The following is a 12,495-nucleotide window of genomic DNA, read 5'->3' as shown; positions in this document are numbered from 1 at the left end:
CCGCCCCCAATCAACAAAACAAGGACCGGCTTTGGCACTCTAAGGGCAGCTATTCCTCCTTGGGCACATGGTGTACACATCTGTCTCATAAACCTATTCTCATTTTTCCCTTATTAATCTGAATGCAAGGCCTCATATTGCTTCCAGTATTTTTTGGTTTTCCACTTTTCAGTGAGGTATATCAGTAGCAACTTCAGTTTTAGAACTTGGCTGACAAGGATAGCTTTCAGTAGGTATCACAAGCAGTGCAGGGTGGGGAGCCAGAGTCAGTAACCTCAGGCACAAATGGTCTCCATCAGCTCTGTAATTCTGGTTCAACTAACCCAAGTTGATTCTGTCCCTACAATGTGGCTTGTCATACTGGAACTACAGAAGGTAACTGTCACAGTTCGCTAAGTAGCTTCTAACTGTAGGCCACCTAACACTAGTAGACAGGTTACATAGGATACATTCTGACTCTTCCTTTCTTCCACATCTAGATGCAGCCTGTATCAAAGGAAGGCACCTCATTGCTACCATGTAGAACAAACAAAACAAAATGAAGGTGGTAAAAGGGAGTTATTGTAATTACATGTAGGTAGGTAAGTGATACTTCCACATAAAATCTACTTGGTACTGACTTCCAGAAAGCATCTGAATTTTCATCGGCAAGAACCCACAGGACATACAGACAAGATGTACTAAAAGCTTGTCAGTGTAAACAATGGTCTTCCATACTGGTGACTATTTTTCAGAGTAGATTTCAGGACAGTGCACCAGTGCTCGCTCTGTCTCCTTTGGCAGTAAACAGTGAGCCTCTGGACGGATGGAGTGATCATTTAAGAAGGGCAAGGTATAGGGTTCGAGAATACTTCATTTCTTTTTCTTGTTCCATACAGAATATCAAGTCTCTGAGGCAGATTCTCGTGATTCTTGGACGAAGCAATGGTTTGGGAGCTGTTAGGCTGGAAGTCCCAGAAACAGAAGGAGTATCTTTGAAGCTCTAAAAGGAAGTAAGAGAGAAGTAGTTAAAATAAAGACTTTCATAAGGGAAAACCTGTTGCTTGGGGCACATAGGCGCCCACTGTCCATTGAGAAGGTTTTACGGAAGGTTCAACCCACAGAGGTCACAACCTCATCCCTCTCTCTCCTGGTCAGGCAGCAGCCTCTGGGATGATGTCTACTCCTCCAGGTTCTCCTTTCCCCATTCTCCTGCCCTTTCCAGGTCAGACTTCCCACTTGGAAGATTTTACAAAAAAACTTCAAAGTGATGGATGAATTTATTATTTTCATCATGGTGCTGATGAAGGGTTACATGTACAGAAAATCCATTGCCTCACAGGACAACCATCTTTTGTGTATTAACAGTAAAAATAAATTTAACAAAAGCCCATTATGGTTCAGATCTCATCAAGCCACAGTACCATAAGATCTTTAATGGCTCTTCAGAGGCCAGAGCTTCACTTGAAAATTTGTTTCCTTTCTTTCATACAACACTGTGACAGGGTCTGTGAGGGCTGCTTCCCACTGCTCAGACCACAGGAAATGGTCCTGACCTGGTGAAGTCATGTGTCATAAGTCTCACAGCAAGCTAGAATAAGACTCCATTTTTAATTTGATCTGAAGTGTCATTGGCACTATGCTGTGCTGTATTCCTGATGGTGCCAGGTATATGAATGCTGGGGGGCATGTACCACATCTAGTGTGTGGGTGTCAGAGGCCAGCTTTTAGGAGTAGGTTCTCTTCTTCTAACATGGATTCTCCAGGGATCAAACTCACTTGCATGGTAAGCACTTTTACCCACTGAATCACCTTGCTTGCCCCAAACAAAAATTTTCTTGGAATGATAATTGTGTTAAAGTGAAACCCTTTATTATACTTTGGGTGTATGTGAAGAGAGGTTTACAGTCACAGCAGCAAGGCCTTTAGAGAAATGGCATATATCCACATACAGAGGGAGAGTCACAGCTATGTACATGGTTTCATCAGCTAGTACTAAGCATTACATTCCTGCATAGTTCGGAATCCTTTTCTTAGGGAATATTGCCATTCACACTGAATATGTCTTCTGATCTTCAATAACATAATCAAGATAATCCTCCACACATAGTCTAATCGAGACACTCATTCATTGAGGCTTGGGACAAACAAGATGATTCAGTGGGTAAAAATGCTTACTGTTTAAGTCCAGATCATATAAATCTTTTTGCCTTTTATCTCATTTTTTTGAAAAGTATTCTGTTTTTAAAAGTATTTTCCGGGCTGGCAAGATGGCTCAGTGGGTAAAGGCACATTTGGCACAAGCCTGGAAACCTGTTTGGTCTCTGCAACCCATATAAAGGTCAGAGAAGAGGACTTGACTTCACGCAGTTTTTCTGACTTCCATATGAGCAGGGCGTGCATACCCACACATGTGCATCATGGATGTACACACAGTAATAAGCTAATTTTAAAAAATTAAAGTACAAAAAAAAAAACCCCATATTGATAGGATTGGCAACTCTGCTTCATCCACTTGAGACAGAGAGGTCTTTAGGTAACATGGGAATCAAATCTTCCCATTTTGTTTTAATAACACTGAATTTTAATTATTTCCTTCACAAGTTTGGTTCAACAGTACACATGGTGTGTAAAGTCTACAAAATACTCCAGTCAAAACCAGTCAACCTAATTCCATGCATATTCATAGCATGACTTCAGTAACACTTAACCTAGTCAAACAAATTTTCTTATAATGCATTCAGTTTTTGAGGGCTATACCAGCCTAACCACATCTGTTCTTTCATTAATTTAAACAAGTTCATAAGACCCCATGGCAAAAACATTGCCCAGTCCATGAATAAAAAGGGCTGTTGTCTACAGCACCTATAGTTCAGGACTCCTGCGGGTGCAGCGTATGATCTGTGCATGTCCAAGTGGTAAGCTATGACAAACATGGCAGCCCACAGTGAGTTATGAGTGTCTTTCTTCTCTGCAAGCCTTGCTACTCAAGCATGCCATAGATGACACCTTACTACTGTCAATTATAACCACCAAAACATTTTTACATGATTTCTGCAGGATGATCTCAAAACTCAGTTTTGTAAACAATAAATATATACAGTAGGAAGTCAGTAAGATGTATTATTGGCAGTGAGAGACAATCTTGTTCATAGAAGTTAGATTTATTTAAAATATCAGTGCATTCTTTAAAAGTACTGGGACAAAGAAAGGGAGGTAGAAAGGAAAGATAGTGAAGGAAGGAAGGAAGCCCTCAAAAGAGGACTTTCTTCAGCCATAAATGAAATATTATTGCTAATTCTGAATTAATACATACTCAATGGTGTTCACATCTGCCTGCAACCAAGTCTATAATCTTACATAAACTTTAAAATTGACTAGATGAATGTCTTGGCAGTCCTGTCTTTATGAAAACACCTAAAAATGCCAGTTTTACCAAAAGCCATATGTAAGTTATTTTTGCACTAGTATTCACAATAATCCTAACTGGAGTCACTTACAATGACTATTATAAGTGAAGTAGGTGGTAGCAACAGAAAGGACCAGGATACAAAAGAACAACTACTGTATGCCTGCAGGTTTGCCATGTCTCCAAACAGGCACGGCTACAGCAGTCAGGCAGTGAATCTTCCTGAGAAGCTGGCGAGCCGCTGAGAGGGCACAGTAGTTTTCTAAAGTTGTCAAGATGCTTTCTTCTTCTTCTGAGCACTATCTAGGTGGGTTATGTCCCCTGCATAAAAACTGAGTCAGCTTATGATTTGGTTTTTGTTCGTTCTGCACAAAGGATAGAAATTTAAACTGCTAGCAAAAAACCCTATCTCATCTCTGTAGGAAATTAAAAGTAAAGTGTAAGAGTGGGAAGAAAAGAAGATAAGATTGTTAAATGTAAAGAAAATAGAGACCCAATTATCTGGGTTAAGGAACAAAGGGGTCACGGTTCATATTTGTCATGTGACAAGCCTGAAGGAATCAAGGGAAAGAGCTGCATTATAGCTGCCAGCCCAGGGTTGAAAAGGAGGTCATTGCAACAGGATGCAGTAGAAGGCCCAAGGCAATGTTATAAATGAAACAAACCCCGAGGGACACTCTAAAACACACCACACAAATGTCTTTCATAATTCCCAACTTCACAAAGGTGATAGCACTCTCTTCACCCAAATCATGACTGACTTAGAAAGCCAAAAACCATATGCAAAATAAATGTCCGCCATTTTTACAATTGGGATAGTTACCAATTCTGACTGGTTTCATAATGGCAAAGCTATAATATTTAGATAATTCTTGGTTATCGAATGACAACTTGTATCCATCAGCACTAAACCTGCCTCTTAGTTCTGCTTTTCCTCTATGCCACCATGTCCTTTCACCAAAGTTCACTCAGCTTTACAGTGCTAAGGCTGGAATATTAATGTAGTTCAGGGAGAGGACAGAAGTAAAACAGGCTCTTATGAAGAGGGTATTGTTTGGTTCTGAAACGGAGGGCTTCCTAATCCACCTCTCACATGAGGATATTCTTTTATGTGGATTCTTAAAATGGAGAAACAATCAATTCACCAAATGCCTAAGCAAATCTAGTATCAGCACTCTCTAGACCTACAGACCAATTAAACTAGTTTCACTGATTTGTTGGGATTGCATCATTGAACAAAAAACCATCTTATTTCTGTAATAAAATAATGGAAATTCTTTCAGTCTATGGAGAAAGTAAGTACCAGTGGATTCCAGCTTTAGATATAACACCATTCCATGACTAAAATCAACCAGTCACCCAAATTCTTATTCCCATCTACCTAACAGAGCAGGTAGTATAAAATAACCTCTGTAAAAGCCGTTCAACTTTTCCTTAAGTTATGTTACTGCTACAACAAGTTGGTAGCCAAAACAAGAGCTGTGCAACTGGAGTGGCTTCAAGAGTCCCGCCACAGTTCTCTCTTCATGTAGACCGTTATCCAAATGTCACCACCCTTGCAGAAGAAAGGCATAAAAGTTCTAAGAGTCAGAGGTCAGGGAGAACGTGAGCAGAACAGTGTCTTCTGGACATGACAGGACCACTGCACTCATGAATCCACTCCAGTTCGGAGTGGAGTGTGGTGCATGAGCTGCTTGCAAGAAGCTGAAACACGGCTGACAGCTGATAGCTTCTGAGGAAGTGAGACCTCCTACCCTTTAGGGGTGTGGCCCCAGCAGGCCAGCCATGCTCTAGTGGATGGCAGCATGTGGGGATGAAATAACACTAGCTGTCAACTTCATTAACAATCTCAAACAAACTACTTACCTTCTCTGTACCTCGGTTTCTTAAACTGTAAACAAGGGTACTAACAGCAATAGCACCCCGCCAGATCTGTTTGAAGATTAAATGAGAATAGCATTTGGAACACAGTATGTCATCTCTAAATGTTGGCCTTTATCATCTTAATGAAAAAACTGGCCATTTGGGAGGCATTTGGGATATTTGCAAGCAGGAAAAAGTATAACTTTAGCTCCAGACCTTTCTCCTAATCAAATTTTACCATCTGTACTGTATTTTCTCAAGTTCTCACTAAATCAACTCACTAACTTTAGAGAAATGATAAATGCTGTTATGCTTCTCTTGTTTCTCAGTGAATTTCCTAAATTTCAGTGAAGCTTTCAGTGCTTAACGATAAAATGTAGATTAAAGGCCACTTCTGCATGTAGCGGTGGACAGAGGACCCACGCGCAGACATGTGCGTCTTTCCTGCACCTCTCCAATATAATTACATAAGCACAAGCCAAGGCCTGGGAAATGAGGTTCAGCTGATTCCATGCTGTTCCCTGGATTGTAAGACTAAGAAAACACAAATTGTTTCTGAATCTTAACACTTAACCAAGCACAAAACTAGGGCATTTCTAAAAGAGAGGAACTTGAAGCAATGGCGCACCACGTTTCTCAGATTCACTGCCCAATTTATACTAAGGCCCAGTGCCAAGCCATTCTAACATCTCTTCCAGTGGGACACATGTCTTTCTAAACCTGAAGGAAGAAACAAAGGTTACACATGGGAGTTAGGAATCATAAAGAAACCTGGTTCCAGAATAAAAACTCAACGTTCTCTAGAACCCAGGATCAAGAATAAATAAAAGTGTACTGGCGCTGGCTCAGTAGCTAAGAGTGCTTGCTGCACAAGCGTGAGGACCTGATTCAGACATCGAGAGTCCACACAAAAAGCTGGGCATGATCATGTTATGTACTTGTACCTGAGACCTGCAGGGAGGCATGGAAATGGAAGGATTGCTAGGGTTGCCAGATCCAAGTTCAGTAAGAGACCCTGTCTCAAGGGAGGAAGAGAGAGAGTGATAGAACAGAACATCCATCATCTTGTTTTGGTCTATGCACACAGGGGACACAACTGTGCACATAAATATCAGCCCTCCCCCTGAAATAAAAAAGTACAGCTGTTGCCTAACCCAATACATAGAATCTATGTTCAAAGACTAAGCTTTCAAGTCAGATACAAGTCAATTGGTACAATGCTTGCATAATATGCAGTAGCCCTGGGTTCAATCCATAACAGCACACAGACCAAGTACAGTGGTTCACACCTGTAAATTCAGCACTAAGACGATAGAGGCAGGGAGTTCAAAAGCTCGATGTTAACAACATCAACACAGTGAGTTGGAGCCAGCCTGGGTTACACAAGACCCTGTCTCAAAACAAAAAAAATAAGACTAAGCTTTCTATGCCTCAAAGGGAACAGTACTGAACTTAGAGACTGACTGCCCTCTGCTGGTCAACAAACAGAATTTTGAAGCTACAGGTCTCTTGCCTTTCATCAATTTCATTTATTTTATCCTTGAGAGTTTGTAGCATGGTACAGGCAGTCTGATATGTCTATCTCTGCCCAAAAATCTTGTCATTCCTAAGTGTGTTTCAAAGGAAGTAAAACAGACTTAGATGCCATTGAACCACAGGCTTTGAACTGTAATTTGGGTTCTGAAATTATGTCAGCTATTAAGGAAATGCACTGGTTGTCATATGTAATAACATTCATCTTTACTTCAGGTCTCACTGTTCAATTTTCTAGCAAAGCATCCAAATAAATGTACTACACATATCCCACATTTAACATACTATGAACTATGATTCCTTCCCTTCTTCTTTATTTTATTTCCTTCCACTATGATCCACATGCCACTCTTACGAATCCTATCTCTCCTTAACAGTCTTCAAGTCACTTCTTTCAGCATTTTCATTTTTATTATCTTCTATTATTTGAAAAATAATCATTTTAAGCAGTCTATCTCTTTTATTACTACTGCTTATAGTGGAGTGTGAATGACTGTTCTAAAACAATAAACCGGTGACACAATTTTCCTGTTTAAATTGTTCCAATGACTAAAAATCTACAGGACCAAATCCAAATACACAAGGACACAAATAGACATTTACAGCCACTATAAAGCCAGTCTTGTCTCTCATTTCTTTATTCCTGTCACAAACTACTGATCATGGAAGACGCAATGTCTACCCTTAATGCAGCTAGTTAGTATGCTCTCTTCTGCTTTCTTCCTGGAATGGCCTTCTCCAGTCCAGCTATCCTGTTCTCACATTCCAACACTGAAATGCTTAAGGACTCAAGTAAGGCAGTACATCCCTAATACCCACAAGGACCAATTGTCTAGTTGTAGGCTGGTTGCAATCCTGTGCACTTTTCTAGCATTCTCCTGAAGCCACAAGCCTGCTGCTTGGTTACCTCACACCTGTCACTCACTGGACTCAGGCTGACTGAGTTTTTATAGCCACTGAAGCAGGATCTGATCAATGTATGCAGGTTGGCACCTATGCAGGCTCCAGTGTCGCACAATAACATAGCTGTTGTGAATGAGCAGTGAAATTGAGTCACGTCATAGCCTTTGGCCCTTCTGAGTCAGAACTGTGATGCTATTTTCATCTTTAAGCCAAACAAATCTAAGAGACAAACGTAAAACTCTTGGATGGTGTATTTGTAAAGTACTGTCCAGTCCTCCAAAAACTTTGTGTCTACTTACTCCCACTAAGCTACCATCAGATGGAATTTATCCAAAACAAACGTCTCTTTAAAGCCCACCACCACCACACATACGTTCTCAAAATAATGAGAAAGCACTTCAGCAAGCCAAGTAATATAACACATAAGAACATCAAATGGCCAAACATCAGCTAACTCAAAGAAGCCGTAACTCAACTGCCTCCGGTGGCCAAATAGAAAAAATACAATTTAGGACTTTTCTAAAAACATATGCCTAAGCAGCCTGCAACAGCACCTTCAAAGTACTGGAAGTAAACGTTGTATAATAATTGAGTTGTATGGGCACAATACCTATTAGCATAGCTATATATTTAATGTATGACGAATAGTTGTGAATTTGAATTCTATACCGATGTATCAAAATTGAACTTATTTTGCATCAATATACAAAATTCTATACCAATGAATTAAAAATAACCTTGTTTGTGAGTAACAGTTAAAGTCTTAAGTTGAGGCGTAGGTTCAATAATCTACTTTTTGTCCTGTCGTCCCTATATATTTCTATATTCCCCCTTTCTTTTTTTTTTGACCTCATACCTAGGAAAGATATGAGAAAGGAAAAGAGAGAAATCCCTGAGTCCAACCTCATTTTCTCTGTGAATAAGATCAATAATAACTTATAACCAACTTAACTGTTAGTTGAACAACTCATGGATATATATGTCAACTACTAGTCTATTTTTATCACAAGAATATACATCCCAGATTTAACAGATAGAAAGAATTCTATAGACAGATAATGTCATTTCTCCCAAAAGTATCACCATCTTCCCATAGACATACTCCCTGGGGACGAATGTCATATTCATGGGCCTCCAAGGTACTCAGCCTATAGTTAATATGTTAAATGATTTTTAATCATAAGATAGATGGTAATGAATGAAGTGCAATGAGAGTCTTGCTAGTAAGTAGAGTACAGTAAGGCTATCTCTGTGTGAATCCACACCTAACACTAGACAAGATAATAGCAAGACAGGTCAGAAACTTAAATGGAAAAAGCTAAACCCATGAGGCTTCTTAACTGAAAAAAACTAACCATAATAAGACAGTAAAGTTTTACAAATATGGGACAAAGCTTTTTATTTTAATATATAAAAATTACTAACCATAAAAGTGTGAGTTAGACTTTGTGATAATTAAAACCGTTATTTCTTCCAAGGCAGCAAAATGAAAATACATTGCTCAAAGGAGTATGGAGTGGTATAAAGTGTTGGGAACCAGCTGGAGCTCTTTGGAAAGTTAAGTGTATGCCTCTTCTATGCTCTAATACTTAAGACGAAATACTTACCTAAGAGAAATGAAAAGATTTCCACAAAATCACTCTTACAAGGATGTTCACAGCCAGTTTATCTGCACTCTGAGAAATGTGCAAGCCAACCAACTATCCAGTACATAAGCAAATTATCCTCTTTATACCCTGACCTACCTCTCATCGTTGACAGGAGCACACTACTGAAATGGTCAGTATTAAATAAATCTCAAAAACATCATGCTGAATGAAACTACTCAGATATAAAACAAGTTCATTATTCCATAATTTTCAATTATTCACAACTCTAAAACAGGCAAAACTAAGGCATGGTAATGGACATTAAGGCCTTGGAAGGCAGTGGTTGACAGTTCATACTACTTTTTCAGAGCACTTGAGTTCAGTTTCCAACACCCATTCCAGGTTGCTCAAAACTGCTTATAATTCCAACTCACATGTGAATGTACACACATGCACACTTAAATAAAAATAACCCTGAAAACACAGTGACTGCAAAGGGAGTTGAGGTTTGTGAAAAGAATCTATTGATTAAACTTTCTAAAAGGTGAAAACCCTGCTTTATATCTTGATTTTAAGAATTATAACAACACCCAGCATATTTTACTGTACATAAATTATGTCTCAAATCTAATAAAAAATAAACTAAAGTTCAATTAAATTTTAACTTCAAATTCAGATTTCAAAGGTATTCTTATCAATATGTCCCCAATAAAACCTGGTAACTCAGCCATATGGCATGATGCACTTTGGTATAAAAGTCTGAGAAGTTAGTGATGCTAGAAATTTACATTCACAAATAAAAAAATAAATACTTTACTCCAATACCTACACAGAAAACAAAAGAAAACATTATCTGGAAGATGCTAAAATCTCTGAGACTGTGGGATGGGAATGTACCTCAGTTGACAGAAGGTTTGCCTAGCATACACACAATGTTTGGTTTTGGGCTTGATCCCTAGCACTGCATTAAACGGGGCAAGAGGTACATAACTGTAATCTCTGCACTCCAGAGGCAAGAGGATCCAAATTTCAAGAACATTCTACTACATACAAAGCAAGTTGGAAGCCAGCCTAGACTCCATGAGATCTGTCTTTAAAAATAAAACGAAACAAACAAACAAAACCAAGCTAGAATATGGCTAACTCCTCCAAGTATTATAGAGAAATTAATAGTAACAGAATTTTGGTTAGCTTTAAGTGGGTGGACCTGAACCCTCCCATTGCTCAATGCTTCACATTAGCGAAGCCTATCTACCAAATTCTAGTTTTGAAGGGAGTCATAGTGACAAAATAACATTCAGAGTTGTGGTGTCTAATGACATTCCACACATTTCTAAACATTCCACAGGAGAAGGTACTCTAAGCACATGTAAGCAGCATTAAAAAAAATGCAATTAATAGACTTAATCTACCTCACCATTCTAACTCTGAAAGTGACAACTTAACAAGCATTACTTACTTAATCTCTAAGGAGACAAAATGCATAATTTTTATTTGCTATATCTAAGACTAACTCAAGGAAATGAGGAATACCAATTTTGTTGACATTTCTAATGAGAAATAAATACAACCAATGAAGGCAATGAACTAGAATACATAAGAAATGTATTAGAAATCAAATGATTGAGTAAAATAATGTATCTACAAGATGACCTCCATGGACAAGACCTTATGAAAGACATATTTACCTGTAACACTGGCTCAAACAAACAAAGAAACAAACACATACATGGTGCTCCCACCAGTCCTCTATAGCGGCACTTGGTGAACGACTAAAATCTCCATGAATAACACACTCTAAACTACACCAAGCGTACATTTCCTTCCTTCTGGTCCCTAGTTGGACAGTACTGTTTCAGGAGGTCTAGGAACCTTTAGGAGGTGAAATGGGACCAAGCTGGAGGAATCAGATAGTTTTAATTCTTAACCCAGTTTCTGCTTCCAGGTAGGCACCATTTAAAAAACAACAGCCCTAAACTCTGGCACATAGACCAAACCAAGCCTTCTGCTATGTCTAATCACCATAATGAACTTTAATCCTCTGAAACTGTGAGCAAAAATAACTTCTCCCGCTCTTAAATTGTTTCTGTCAGGTATCCTGTCACTGCAATGAGAAAAGCAACACATACACACCCTGTTCATTTACTAGAATTTTTAATATTGTTAAGATGGCAATATTATTCAAACTTATATATTAAATTTACTTTTTGTCAAAATATCACTTACCTTTTTAAATAAAATTACCAATCTGATCCTAAAATATGTAAAAATTTAAGAGATCCGTAATGTACTCCAAACACTTGAAAGCAGGAAAACAAAAACAAGTTAAGGAATTCACATTACTCAACTTCAAGACTTACTATACAAAGTTATAATAATGAAGTAATCAAGTACAGCACATAGATATAAAGATGAATGGAGTAAAGCCGACAAGCCAGAAATAACCTTCACTATCCACTGAGTCTGAAAGGTTGTTGAGAACCTTCAATGCAAAAAGAATGGTCTTTATAAAATTGACGCCAGACAAACTGGATGTCAATGGCCAGGGAAAAAGATCAACGACTTGCTCAACCATAATCTGCTTCCTCCTGAAACAGATGGGAACAAATAAGGAGATTCACAGCCAGACAATGTTCAGTCTAAGAGACTTTGAAACACTCCGCCCTAAATGTGATATCTCCATCAAACCCTCAGGGAATCCCGCGGAAGGAGGTGGAAAGGGCCGTGGGGATGGAAGACAGCAAGGGAACAAGGCTTTCTAAATACATCAGGACTGATGCTCATATGAACTCAGGGGCCTGCTTGATTCTGTATCAGAGGATCCCAGGGCTGACAGGAGAAGTGAACATATGCCCCCATCTGTAACCCTGAAGATAGCTCCAACTGATAACCACTTGAAAGTGAATTATTAGTTTTCTCCAAGGGAATCTCACTGAGGAAAAAACAAAACAAAACAAAACCAAAAAACCACTTTTAAGGGCAGGCCACATGCCAAGCAGTAGACAGCAAACACAAAACAAACTCAATGATATCTTTAGAGGCTCTTTGTTGCATAGATATAAAGACGATTGGGACTTTAAGTGAGAGAAGCATAGGAGAATAGGGAAATAGAAGGATCCAAAGGGTCCTAGAAACCTACAAGAAGAACATTATGATGAGAGGATCTGGGCCCAGGGGTCCTGCTCAAACTATGACACCAACCAAGGACAATACGTGCAG

The 12,495-nt window shown here is 38.9% G+C and overlaps 1 protein-coding gene across 1 annotated transcript in view; it reads right to left on the bottom strand.

The window, feature by feature from the left end:
• Positions 1-568: 568 nt before the first annotated feature.
• The window catches only part of Taf4b (TATA-box binding protein associated factor 4b), a 103,941-nt gene continuing 92,014 nt past the window's right edge, over positions 569-12,495 (bottom strand). The window contains exon 15 of the mRNA XM_051163179.1: positions 569-982. Coding sequence (XP_051019136.1) covers positions 815-982 — 168 coding nt within the window. The 3' untranslated portion in view covers positions 569-814. The remainder of the gene's footprint in view (positions 983-12,495) is intronic.

The sequence above is a fragment of the Acomys russatus genome, chromosome 20 (genome assembly GCF_903995435.1).
Source record: "Acomys russatus chromosome 20, mAcoRus1.1, whole genome shotgun sequence".
NCBI classification, from domain to species: domain Eukaryota; kingdom Metazoa; phylum Chordata; class Mammalia; order Rodentia; family Muridae; genus Acomys; species Acomys russatus.
The sequence above is the reverse complement of the archived record's forward strand: the minus strand, read 5'-3'. Positions and strand labels throughout refer to the sequence as shown.